This window comes from Pseudonaja textilis, chromosome 7 (assembly GCF_049901715.1).
Source record: "Pseudonaja textilis isolate UNSWEBS1 chromosome 7, rPseTex1.2, whole genome shotgun sequence".
Taxonomy (NCBI): Eukaryota; Metazoa; Chordata; class Lepidosauria; order Squamata; family Elapidae; genus Pseudonaja; species Pseudonaja textilis.
Genome location: NC_141996.1, coordinates 10599908 through 10614255, shown reverse-complemented (window position 1 = coordinate 10614255; position 14348 = coordinate 10599908). Strand labels below are relative to the sequence as shown.

Below are 14348 nucleotides of genomic sequence, written 5' to 3'. Positions count from 1 at the left end.
ATGATCACATGATCGCACTTTATGACCGTTGCAGCATCCCGTGGTCAACGCAATTGTGATTTGTGACTTGCAAAAAATGCCCTTTGAGGAACCCGGGTCTCCTTAATTTTCTTCAGAGTCCAACAAATTATTTTGAAAATTTCTTTCCAATGTAACCTTGAAGCAGAAAAAATTGTTTATTTTGATTAAGCATCTTAATGAACCATTTTAATTAATTATCAAATCCTGCATGGTCTCAAATGAATTAATCCTTCCCAATTGCATCTAAAGCCCCATTTCCCTTAAAGGAATTTCTACCAGTTTATTAGAAAAGGAGGAGACATCATTATTTAAAGCTAGGAGGTAATCAATGATTAAACAATCAGGATGAAATACTTTTACATCAACCTGAACAATCCCAGCACAGCTGACTGAAGTTTTCCTTGCAAACGAAGGAGATAAATTTGGATCTAAATCTACTGACTTTTTTTCCCCTAAGAAACATTAGCAGATTGTCAATGGATACGCCTTTTGCTAGGAGCCTGTCATGACCTTCAGCAACAAAAGCTTCAACTGGTTGTCCATGAATAACAATGTTGGGAACGGAAAACTCCAAAGAAATAAAACGTAGATTTTCTTCCAAGTAGCATCACAACCTTCGAACATTGAGACAGGAAAGAAGAACAAGAGCCAATGCAAGAAATTCCCTGGAATCTCACAAAAGCTGTGACAGCTGCTAGAATTTAGCCAAGCTAGTTTAGTTCTCCACAGGCGGCTTGCTATGCAAAATACCGGGAGCTGTTCTGACCCGGCTCCCAAACACGATAAACCCTCTGTAGTTAAATCAATGATTCCTTTATTAGGACAGCCAGCAGCTCCAGAAAAAAAGTTTCTCTCTTACAGCAGGCTAACAAGTCTGTCCGGCAGGGTGATGAATAGCTTTCTGCCACAGTTATTCATCTCTTCCCCCTGACTTTTAACCACAGAGCTAGGGTCAGGCTTCACTAGCAGCGGTGGCCCTTCCGTCCCTAGGAACAGCCCATAGATTTCCACTGCTCTTCTCTCCTCTGCCTTCTGCGCATCCATGTGTCCAGCACTGAACCCAGCTCTTCCTCATCAGCCACTGGGGGCTATTGACTCTCCATCTGAGGGATGATGGACGGTCCACGCTCTACCTCTGTCTCTATCTCTGACCGCTCCATTCCCTCTTCCCCCTCAGAGCTCTCGGGTTGCCTCAATGCTGGTCCTGACTCTCACATTGCCTCCTCATCTGATTTGGCTGCTGGAGGGGCCGGCGGCCAATAGGCCACAACAGTAGTCCTTGACTTACAACCACAGTTGAGGCCAAAATTTATGTTGCTAAAGGAAACGTTTGTTAAATGAATTTTGCCCCATTTTACAACCTTTCTGGCCACAGACAGATAGAATAGAATTCTTGATTGGCCAAGTGTGATTGGACACCCAAGGAATTTGTCTTGGTGCAAATGCTCTCATAAAAGAAAAGATACCTTCGTCAAGAGTCAAGAATCATAAGGTACAATACTTAATGATAAATGAATGTAGTTAAATAAAACTACAGTGTTAACTTAGTAACATGGTTGTTAAGTGAATCTGGCTCCCCCATTGCTTGTCAGAAGGTCATAAAAGGCTATCACACAACCCTGGGATACACTGCAACCATCCTGAATATGAACCACTTGCCAAGCATCTGAATTGTGATCATGGGACCATGGGGATGCCATAAAGCAGGTGTGTCAAACTCAAGGCCCACGGGCCGGATACGTCATGTGCTGACCACGCCCACGCCCCATTTAGCGAAGGGGAAAAAAAGTCACGACATGTCACATGATGACGTGAGTTTGACAGCCCTGCCACAAAGTGTGAAGTGCAAGTGTGAAAACGGTCACTTTTTTCACTGCCACGGTAACTGTGAGTGGTCATTAAATGAACTGTTGTTAGTCAAGGACTACCAAAATAACAGAAAATCTGGCAATGACTATTGGGGGGGAAAAAACACTCTCCCTTAACTCCTTGGGACTTAGATTTCTAGTGAAAAATATTCTTCACCAGCTGGTTTTTACTAAGAATTGTCATTATTAAAAATCAAGATGGCACAAAACTAGTTCAAGTGATAATATGAAGAGTCAATTTGGAATTTAAAACTATGGGGACAAAGTTATTTTTCAAAAGTCTTTAACAATAGAAGGGGGGAGTCAGAAAGATCACCCAGCTATAATCATTTGACCTATGTGCCAAAAAACTAAACTGCTAGATTCTTAAGGATGAAAAAAAGGAAAGGGAACAACATATGCTTAAGTAAGTGGCCCTGGCAATTTTCTGAACATTTAGCGCTTCACAAGGATTGAGAGGGAAAACCATCATTTCCAAACAGCTGTAGAGATTATGACAGTTGACTTCCTATCTGGATGATAGCAGGCTTCAGAAGAATGATATAACATGTGACAGGATTAAGATGGATGGGTGCATACACACCTGCCAATACAAAATATTGTATGGCTTTATGCAACCAGCATATTAAAGCAGTCCTCATTAGGGGCTAATATGTTTAACAGAAATGATTATTGCAGCCCTTGGTCTTTAATAGCAAGAACGGTAAAAGATTGCTTTTCCTTATTTATTTATTTATTTCCTCTTCCCATTTTTGCTGAGCTACACAGGTTTCCAGGAATCTTATAAACATGCCAGAGTCAAGGTCAGTTCTAAAGAGTTTCACAGAGCCACACATAAAACACATAGATCTCCTCTTCTTAACAATTAATCCAACCCAGTGACTTTTACAGCTGATTTATTGCCCAATTGGGTTTTCAATCTGCCACTATCTTAAAAGAGCTTCTCCCATCATTTCTGACCATTAAGCGCAGTTATATCTTCTCTTGGAATGAATGTGCAATTACTGGAGTGGTAGATATATTCCAGATTCCACTCTCAATTTGCTCAAGTAATGTGTGAAAACGTAGGCGGTACCTCACCTGAAGGAAACATTGTCCAGAATCCTAGGTAATATACAAAACGTTTCAAAACCAACTTTTCCAGGATGGATTTTTTTAAAAAAATTTCAGTCTTCAAACAAATGCCCCGGAAACCTTGTCAAAACTATGAGTCCCGTAGTTCAGAACCAAGGGACAATGTTTCTCTGGGATTTTATTTTGAGCTATCAGAAAGTGTCAAGAGAATAAACTTGAGAATTGTTGAGTCTAAACACTGAGTTACCGATGTTGGATGGGCGACAAATGAGAAAAAAGGCATCTCTGGTTGATAATCAGTAAATGGGCAGGATTGTACTTGAAGAAATATTTTGTAATGCAGTGTTTCTCAACCTTGGCAACTTTTAAGATGTGTGGACTTCAACTCCCAGAATGCATGCTGGCAGGGGTATTCTGGGAGTTGAAGTCCACACATCTTAAAAGTTGCCAAAGATGAGTAACACTGCTCTAATGGAGGGGTGTCAAACTCAAGGCCCAGCGCCCAGATGAGGCCTGCAGGGTGCTTAGATCTGACTTGCAGGGCCACCCTGGAAACAATGAAGGACCAGCCTGCAGTGCCTCTGCCAGTGAAAACGGAGCTCGGGAGGGCCATGGGCAGCCCTCCTGAGTGCCGTTTTTTTCTGCCAGAGGGTTGCAGGAGACCTCACAGCCGAAAATGGAGCTCGGGAGCCCGATTTTGCTGGCAGAGCACTTGGGTCGCCACAGGCGCCCCCGACACAGTTATGTTTTATTTATTTATTTAAATTTTTTATTTATTTATTTTTGTCGATTTCTTACAAGATAATAGGTATAAGTAAAAGCATAGTTATGAATACATGGATACATATCAGAAAAATAAAAAAAGAAACAATAGGACAGGGACGCTAGGCACATTGGTATGCTTATGCACGCCCCCTACAGACCTCTTAGGAAAGGGGTGAGGTCAACAGTAGACAGTCTAAGGTTAAAGTTTTTGGGGTTTGGGGAAGAAACCACAGAGTAGGGTAGAGTATTCCAGACATTGACCACTCTGTTGCTGAGGTTGCATTTCCTGCAATCAAGTTTGGTGCGATTAACCTTGAGTTTGTATCTATTGTTTGCTCTTGTGTTGCTATGGTTGAAGCTGAAGTATTCATTGACAGGTAGGTATGTTGAGCTGGCCACGCCCACCTCAGCACCCCGAAATCCAACACAACCCTGATGCGGCCCTCAATGAAATCGAGTTTGACACCCCTGTTCTAATGCAATCCTGTTTAATCTCCAATCCTACTTCCTATTTTATGTAAAGCTATCTCCTATCTGAGACCCTCTTCATTAAAACATGAAATGGGAAAGGGTATTCACTTGTAAGACTGATGTCAACTCCACTTAAATATAGACCAGACCAGGAAATCAACTCCATTGAAAGCTTAATAGAACTTTTATGTGATTAGAGGAGTTAACAAAACAAAAGATCAAATTCAAACCAGAAATCTTTCTGTTAGGTATGTTAGAACCAACATGGGATAGGAAAAACCAACACCTAATACTACACATTATAACCGCTGCAAGAATCTCTGTAGCTCAAAACTGGAAACTGACCATGACACCCACAGATCTAGCGGTGATTAATAAGATACCTCAATGCGCAGAAATGATTACTGTGTTATTAAAAAACAGGGAAGAAGAATATTTTACAATATGGAATATATGGTATAACTGGTTAAAAAAGAAGTGGAGTAAAATGTTTTGTAAAAATGACCAATGAAATCTCAAAGAAGAATGTGATATATGACCTATGTGTTTATATGTAAAGTAATGTAGATAGGTAAGTATTGCACTTCAACAGCAGTATAACAAGTAAGAAATTAGTAAATTAGCTATAGATATATTTATGGTAAATGAACTTAATTGTTATTAAAGGATATGTACGCTGATATGATATCGCTGTAAAATATGAGAACTTGTTTCTCTTTTTAAAATTTTTTGAAACTTTGAATAAATATTTTTTTTTAAAAAAAGGACTTTTTGAAATTGGATACAATCACCGAAATTTTCAAGTCTGCTTGTTTTGTACCTAAAAATAAGGAGAAATTCCCTGAGCGTAAAACCATCAGAAGCATTGTGGATGTTTTTAAGAGATTGGACAACCACTTGTCAGAAATACCGTATTTCCCCATGTATAAGCCACCCCTTTTTTCCAAAATTTTCAAGCCCAAAAGTAGGGGGTGGCATATACAAAGCAGGTACACTTTTTATACGTGAAAAATGCATAAAATAATAAAGTAGGAATAAACTGGTTTTCCAGCAGTATGCTATACTTTTTGTAAAATTGTACGTGATGATATGATTACAGTGCGAGTACGCGATAGAAATGCATACGCTAGGCATCGGCCTGAATGCTTCGTTCCTACTCTCGTTCCGATGCGTAGATTGCTAGCGTCGCCCACACCGCTTTCGGCGTCATGACCGAAGTTGTAGATCTAGACGTCGAATTTTGTTTCTTTGTAAATTTTCTTTCTTCATAACTTGTTTCTCTAATAAAATATTTTTTCAAAACTTCACAGTCCAAAAATTGGGGGTGGCTTATACAAAGGGGGTGCTTATACATGGGGAAATACGGTAGTATAGGGCAGTTATGGCTAAACCAAGTGGCCAAAGCACGCATGCACATCCCCCAAATACAATGCGAGCATGTCCACTGCGCAGGTGCCCCGCTCCCCCGTGCATGTGAATTTGTCCTAAGTCAAGGACTACCTGTACTGCATTATGAAAATGTAAACACTTCTTGAAAGCGTTCTCAATGTGACATGTACATTTCCATTCTAACCATTGCTGGGTTTCAAAAGCGGAAGACTTTGAAAGGTTTTCATCATTCCAAAGCTCAATTCTTGGATGGTGCAGTTTCAAACTGCTGCCGTTACAGAATTCAAGCTCTCAAAGAAGATTTATATGTTTTTAACGCTTTATTTAAATAAACCAAACCCCAGAGTATGTATAACTGTGTGGCTTTCATAATCAGTTTTGAATGCTAGTGTCGGATTGAGATGGCCAAAACAGATACTTCTTGTGTTTTGAGCAAATTGAGATGGCCAAAACAGAGACTTTCTCATGTTTGAGAAAATTGAGATGGCCAAAACAGAGACTTCTTGTACTTTCCAGCCAAAGAGAAAAATTATAGCCCTTCAGAGAACCGAATGCATCTCCACCACCAACCATACTGACCTCATAATCTACTTCTCTATTTAAGAAATACGTTCTAAGCCATATTAACCCCGGTGTTAGAAACACAGAACCTTTTTTAATAGTGTAATTCCTGATTTTAATGTTTGTTCCATGTTGCTTTAAAAAAGTTCTCCATGAAAAACACATAAGAATTCAGCAACTTCCTCCTCGCCAAAACCCATCAATTTAGAGGCTGTATATAACCTGAGATATCAGCCTGCCTAATGGCTGTAGAAAAGGATAGGACATTAAAATGTGGCTGAATGTTTTGGCTGCATAGATTTCTTAACACAACCACAAAGGATGAAAGATGCTAGACCCCAAGGCAACTGGACTTTCTTATTTTGCTAAATGTTTTGCTGCTGATCCAAGAAGCTTCTTTAATTCTGAATGAATGTGGAGAACGGAAGGATTTATATTCCTTGCTGTCATCTGGTTGTTAGCACTCAATGACTCCACTGGTCTACATGGAGAAAGCCTCTGAAATGAAACGACCTTAATTTTACCAGAATTGGGTCACTAATGAAGAAAAAATAAGTCCTGAGTATTAATTGGCTCCCATTTCCAAGATACAGCTTCAGGTCAAAACTGCATAATTCAATAATTTAAAATGACAAGTGGGATGTGTGTTTACGCTCCATAACTTTTTTGCCAAATGTGATATAGCAACGAGAATGGTGTCATACCAATCGTTATAAATTCACCTTTGTATCGATATCATAACTTTTCATTCATTGATTGGTTTTTCATTTAACATTTTCATGCTTTTTGCATGAAAAACTGATGCGCTCTAACATCAGATTAAATGACAAGATTTCGTCTTTATTCAGTATCTAAACTGCGCTTTTTGGCTCTTCTTTTGTGAACTGCAATAGGATGGTCCCTGGGGAAGATTCCAGAAGAAATCGCCAAGCATGGGCGGACTCCCATTTCCCTTAATATCTTTATTCCATGCCTGTAATACCCTGGTGGAATCTCTCCCCATGCTCATCCCTCACTGCCCCACAGTTCAAAGGGTCTAAATGCCAGTGTACGAAGTGAATTTTCAGTGACATTTTTACACCAAGTGCTTTATAGGACCTAAGCAAATTTTCTACCTGTTTTTCATAGTCATCTGCCTTGCTGTTCTTAAAGCGAAGGTAAATTTATACACTTCATGTGGTACCATTTTCATTGTTCCACTGTATTTTGTCGAGAAGTTACAAGGCATCATGATTGTTAGACACCTCCTTCCCTTGCAGGCAAATATACTCGGCTGTGCATAAATCTATATTGTGAAATATCCCGAAAACTTTAGCCAACCAGCACCTTTATCGCCCTGTTTTCTACTCCATCTAATCAAAATATGTAAAATGAACACATTTTATCTGGGAGGTCGATGATTTCCCAAAATTTGTAAAGCAGTGCTCCCAAAAAGAGTACTAACAACCAGATGACTGCAAGGAATATAAATCCTTCCATTCTCCACCATTCAGTCAGAACTGAAGAAGGGAAACGTCTTCTAGCAAAATGTCCAGCTGTCTTTTGAAAGAAAAGACAAAAGCACTTTTGAAACAACCCTGACCTGGACAACTGAGAATCTCCATAAAACACAAAGGATGGTAAGAGTTTCACAATATCAGGTCACTCATAAAAGCTAATCAGTAAGATTCTAGTAGTTGTGAAGGTGGATATTGGTCAGAACTGGGAATGTCAAAATTACAGACAAAGCATCACGATCCAAACCTTGCCTTTTTGTAGCTGAAAAGCGCAACACTAGAAATGCTTTTCTTCTTGGGGGTCTGGGGAAAGTGTGGGCCTGTGAATCTTCCCTAGTTCCCAAGAGACATAACTGAATTTCCCAGTGAGAACCGACATGTGGAAAGTCTTCCTGTTTTTAAAAGCTTTCAATCATTTCTTTGGCATCAAAGAAGACAGTAAGAGCAAAGGGGGTATAATGAATTTGTGCCCTCTGTTCTCTTCTAGACTTAGGGCAGAGCTTAATGCAAAGCTAGCCCTTAATGAAATTTCTTCGAAATGCAAAGTAATCACTTCTCATTTCCTCACTTAATCTAATGTTACAGCTACTCCATTAATGTCACCACCTATTAGATACTTAACAACCAGCTTGTTTAGCTGCAATTTTATCGTGCGGATGCATATTCTGCTTTTCCCTTTCCTGATTTGGATAATGTTCAGTAATGGCAGTGGGGAACAGCCGTAATTTAAATATCTGAAAGCCTTCAGACCCTTAATCCCCTCTGGAAAATGAGAACGTTTAATGTCTTTTGCATTAAAAAAAACAAAAAACAACGCCCTGAAACAAGCATAAAGTTCATACGCCTAGCTTGTTTCTACACTTAATTCTAGATTAATCAGTGCCGACTCTGAATTACCATATTCCCATCCTGTATATTTTATTGGTTATTTAAAAAAAAAAAAAGCCCTCCGGTAACATAATAAAGAACAATGCGCCCACCAAGGTAATCATCTTTTATCCATCCATCTGACAATCTGACAATCCACTTTGCACTTCTAATTTTGCTGTATCAGAATTCATGTTTCTGATGGGGTCAAGAGTGTACAGACGGTCTAACAGGCTGGGCGGCATAATTTACAGTTGTGATCCCATAACACCCCGTAGTAATGAAGTCACCCAGAGGCGCACCATGTGCTTCCTAATCCCAGCAGAGCAACGGCAAAGGGGACGCTTGCAATTTTGTGTCTCGACTGGGGCAGATGTAACTGAACAGTCAATCACTGCCGTTACGATTGGAAAATATAGGTGGTCAGAAAAACTTAACGGATGCTTCCATCAACCAACACCTAGTTTGCGTGATGTAACCCAAAAAGAGAGACATGTTTGCAAATATGCGTCTATGCATTGGTTCCATACATGCAATCTATATTCAAACATATACTAGCCCCCTAGAGATATTTCCAATTCAGTCATCAATCCATTAATCCGAGTAGAGCTAGAAGGGACCTTGGAGGTCTTCTAGTCCAACCCCCTGTTCTGCTCATATCGAGGGACCCCTGTATTATCTGCCAATTTAAGGGTGATAATGCCACTTCATAGTCCTTGACTTATAATCATTCGTTTAGTGACTGTTCAATGTTATAACAGCACTGAAAAAGTGACTTAGGACAATTTTTCACACTTAAGACTGTCACACCATCCACACGGTTAGGTGACAAAAATTCAGACTCTTGGCAACTGACATGTACTTAGGTATGTACAGTTGTCCTGGTATCATGTGATCCTTTTCTCTGACCTTCTGACAAGGAAGGTCAATGGGGAAGCCAATTCATTTAACAACCGTGTTCCTAACTTAATAACTGCAGACATTCGTTAACAACTGTGCCAAGAAAGGTCGTAAAATGGGGCAAATCTCCCTTAACAAATATCTCGCTTAGCAACGGAAAATTTGGGCTCAACTGTGGTTGCAAGTCAAGGACTATTTATACTTGTCCCTTAGAGATATTTCCAATTCGGTCATACCAGGGGTCTCTTTTATTAACTCCTAATTAAGAGTGACAATGCCACTTCTCTCATTATGCAGGGCGGTCAGAACTCTTGGCTCTGATGGAGCACCCTTAGATAACAGATAATAATAATAATAATAATAATAATAATAATAATAATAATAATAACAACAACAACAACAACAACAACAACAACAACAGATAATCAGAGTTGGAAGGGATCTTGTAGGTCATCTAGCCCAACCCCCCGCCCAAGTGGGAGATATACATTGCAGACAGAGAAGGAGGATCCACCTACCCGTTTCTTCATCTATGTTGAAACGTCCAAGTCCACTGCCGTCACGGATGGAATACTGGATCTCGCCATCCCTGCCGGTGTCGTCATCCCTTGCGTTGACTTGCAAAACACTTGTGCCGATGCGGGAGTTTTCCTTCACGGAGCCAATGACCACAAAGTCAGAAAAATAAGGTGTGTAGAGATTTTCATTCACATCCACCACTTCGATTTCCACAAAGGACACTGAGGATAAGGAAACAGGGCGCCCCTTATCCTTGGCTCGTACGGTCAAATTGTAGAACTGCTGCTTCTCGTAATCGAGTTCTTTGCTGAGCCGGATAGCACCGCTGGACTTGTCAATTTCAAATCTTCCATTGTAATCATTCACCAAAGAGTAACGCACTTGTCCCCCGAGACCAAGATCTGGATCTTGGGTTTCAAGCCAAGCGATGACAGTACCAACGGGTAAATCTTCCAAGACTTTCACACTATAGCTGGGTGGGATGAAAACCGGAGCGCAATCGTTGACGTCGTCCAAAAAAATCTTTAAGGGAACCACAGAAAACTGCTGGTGCCCATTCTCTGCTCTGTCCCTTGCTTCTATCTTTAATGTAAAATTTGCCTTGGCTTCTCTGTCCAAATGATCGCCCACGTAAACGATCCCCGTGGAGCTATTGATTACAAATTGCCGTGTGTCTGTCAAGATAGAGTAAACCACTTCTCCATTTATTCCCAGATCTCGGTCCCTGGCCTCTACTTGGATAATTTCCACACCGATACTTGTACTTTCCAAAATATTAACAGTGTAACTTTCCTGCAAAAATACTGGCTTGTTATCATTAGCATCTTCAACGGTGATGGTAAGTAATCTCCAGGTGGCTTTCTGGGGGTTCCCCAAGTCGTAGATGGTAATATTAAGAAGATACAGTTCTGTCCTCTCGCGATCCAGAGCCATAAGGACCTTCAGCAGACCCGTCTCCATTTCAAGGTTGAAACAGCTGTCAGTGTTACCAGCTGATATGGTGTACAGGACCTTCCCGTTAAAGCCAGAATCAGCATCGTAGGCCTTGATTCGATGTATGGTAGCACCAACAGGGAGATCTTCTCTGACTGACAGGTCCGAGGGAAAGGATTTATCAAAATGTGGGGCCTGCCTGTTCACAGAATAAAAATCAAGAAAGCCATCTTCTGAATTAAGTTTGACATTGGCCTTGGCCTTTTTCAGCAGCTTCTCTGCCAACCTCTGAGCAACCCTGGTCTCTCTGCAGCTAAAGGTTTTGGAAGAGACCTTTCCATGAACTACTGAAATATTGACAAACATAGAGTCTGCAAAATATTCCCCATCGGTTGCCGTGATCCGAAGTCCAAAATTATTGGCCTTGATTCCAGCACCACCAAGAGACTTTTTAAGCTGTAGAACTCCCGAGTCTGGATTCAGATAAAAAAAACCCAATTCATTACCTGAAATAATTTTGTATTTCACCAGTTCCAGCTCATCGATGTCTATAGCAGAGACAGCTGTGATGTGCCCACCAACAGGAAAATCTGACGAGATGACTCCTTGACAAGCCACCTTCTCAAAGAGCGGCTTGTTGTCGTTCACGTTGCCTATGACAATAGTGACATTTACCTCACTTTCGTGGCGGTAAGGGGACCCCCAATCCGAAGCCCTCACAATAAAGCGGTAACTCTCTGGGGAGGACTCAAAATCCAGTTCTTCGGACGTGCTAATAACCCCAGTAAACTGGTTGATGGAAAAGGGGAGGGAATTTAAACTAGCGATGCTGTACGTGATGTAGCCATTTTCCCCACGATCTTTGTCAAAGGCAGAAATTGATAGGATATCAGTTCCCACAGGAATGCTTTCATTGATATAGGTGCTGTACAAAGGCTGGGTGAACTCTGGAATATGATCGTTGGCATCTTCAATTCTCACAGCCACATGTGCTTTTAAGTCCCCTTCTTTATTTGTGACTTCCAAGTCATACAATTCCTTGTCCACAATTTTTAAAAGAAGCGCTGTGGTAAGTAGCCCTGTTTTGGGATTTATCTTAAAATATTGTGCATCTTCGCTGAGAGTTAATTTATATTCTTCTCCCTGGGTTTCTGGGGTTAATTTAACAATGGCAACAACTACTCCAGGAGGAGAGAATTCGCTGATCGCGACATCATAAGTTTCTTTTTCAAATTTGACCGGATTGTTCTCCTTCTTAGGGCTGGCAATATGGACCAGTTTCATAGCTGAGAACTTTTGAGGAGACCCCTTGTCTTTGGCTTGCAAAGTAAGATTGTAACCATACGGGAAAGTGTCCCAATCAAAGGCCTTTTTTTCTTTGATTTTGTACTCGTTCAACCATCTCCCCTCCTTGACCAATTGAAAGTACTCCAAGGGATCTCCAGCAACGATAGAAAGGGATTCAATTTCACCGTTGGCACCTTCATCTAGATCATCAATGTTAACTACAGCATATGTAGACTCCTTATCTAAAGGGAAGGGGGCATGCGTCACAACATTAATAGTTGGAGCATGCTCATTTATACGTTCAATATGAATGTAAAGTTTGGCAGTGCTGCTTACTCCGTTGTTGCCATACAGCTTCATCCCTCGGTCCACAGCCAGAACTTCAAGGTCATAGCGGTTCTTCTCATCATAGTTTAGCCTGCCGCTTAAGGAGATAACCCCGCTGGTGGGATGGACTGAGAACAGATCAACTTTATTTTTAAAGTAATAATAGAATTCGCCATTCGAACCAATATCAGCATCTGTTGCGGTGACCTGCGCGATACTAGTCCTCAAAGGTGTGCTTTCAGGTATTGTTACAGAATAGGTGGTGGGTGAAAATAAAGGTCGTAAATCATTCATGTCCAACACCTGTATGTTCACTTTCGTCCAAGCTTCCAAGTCTTCTCCCCGGACAGAACCTTTTATTACCAATAAATAATTGTCCTGGATTTCTCGATTGAGTATGGCGGAATTCCCCCCTTTAGTTCTTATCCTAAGGAAACAAAAATCAGCTATTGCCACTTCCTCTGCTTTGAAGAAACCTTCATCATCGCCAGACACAATCCTATATTTGATGTCCCAAGAGAAGTCAGCCATCGCGATGCCCATTCTGCTTTGGCTGTTCAAGTAAGTCCGTGCCGCTGAGTTTTCATACACCGTGGTGTTGTAAAGGGAATGTGTGAAGTGGAAGCCCAGTGGTAAACTCCCTTGAAGGCCATGACAGATGTTACCCAAAAGCTGCACAAGCAGGAAGACAAGGCCGGAAGCAGGCGCCAAAGGATATGACCAGTGGCCCATCTTCTTCTCCATCACATCATTCTTTCATCCTTTAAAAATAAACAAAAAGATGACATTGATTAGCAAGAAACACAGTGGTGTATGTCATACATATACACGTAGACATGGAATCAGTCTGTCTTTTCAAATTGTCCACCAAATTCTAATAATCTATAACTACCAAGCTGAAAGTTACCCATTAGCCAGAAAGGAGTTTTACAATTCTCAAATTACAATTGTTTCTAAACAGACCAGTCATACATAAGAGTTAGGCAGTTATTAAAAAGTGGATGGATGGATGGATGGATGGATGGATAAAGAAAAGAATCAATGTGTTTTATAGTCTCAGACCAGTGGTAAAAATACATGAGAATGCCTTATAGGTGGACAAATACAACTGATAAGCTATAATCAGTAATCTGTTTTAGCATTTCACCAAGTTCTAGAGCAGTATTAAAAAGTTATTGGTTGCCTGCTAATGGTATAAAATGGATAATATTATAAAGGTCTCTAAGAATTTGACCAACCAATACATTATGCACCAAATGCAACCTTTAAAGCACCCCGTTGTAAATAAAATTTCTATTAGGAACTTCAAGTTCACCTCAAGTTAAAATTCTCAATACAGCTTTCAGAGGCACTTGGAGCTATGTGGCATCCCCACTGAATAATTGAAACCTTATAAATTAAACACACACGTACCCTATATAGGTGTACATCTGAAAACATACAAAATATTGCAACATTGTGCTTTTCAGATGCATCCTTCAGCGTATGGTCACTAGTTCAGAATCCATTATGAAAATACATGCATGCCACATGCTAGTGCCCAGTAAACACCCTAGTATCAGAATAAGCTCACACATTAGATATGCCCAAGGAAAATTGCTGAAAATATATATATTTATTTATTTCTCTTTCTTTCCTTCCTTCCTTCCTTTCTCTCTTTCTATTCATTCATTCATTCATTCATTCATTCTGTATAGTCACCCATCTCACTCCATGACTCTGAGTGGCTTACAATTCCTTACCTTTACAATGTCCTATAAATCTATTTGTTTTTGTCTGTTTTGCCATGGAACACACAACCTTTCCTGAAGTTTGTAACAATATGAATTGGGAAAATGAAATTTCACTATGCAATAGCCTTCAAATTATT

General features: G+C 40.4%; 1 protein-coding gene across 8 annotated transcripts in view; it reads right to left on the bottom strand.

Moving 5' to 3' along the window:
• Nucleotides 1-14348, bottom strand: part of FAT3 (FAT atypical cadherin 3) — a 541042-nt gene that overhangs the window by 394463 nt on the left and 132231 nt on the right. For all 8 annotated transcript variants that reach the window (XR_015744255.1, XM_087937026.1, XM_087937027.1 and 5 more), the window contains exon 2: nucleotides 9931-13239. Coding sequence is in view for 7 of the 8 variants with exons in the window: in XM_087937026.1 (XP_087793152.1) it covers nucleotides 9931-13222 (3292 nt within the window). In the remaining variant the exon portion in view is untranslated. The remainder of the gene's footprint in view (nucleotides 1-9930; nucleotides 13240-14348) is intronic.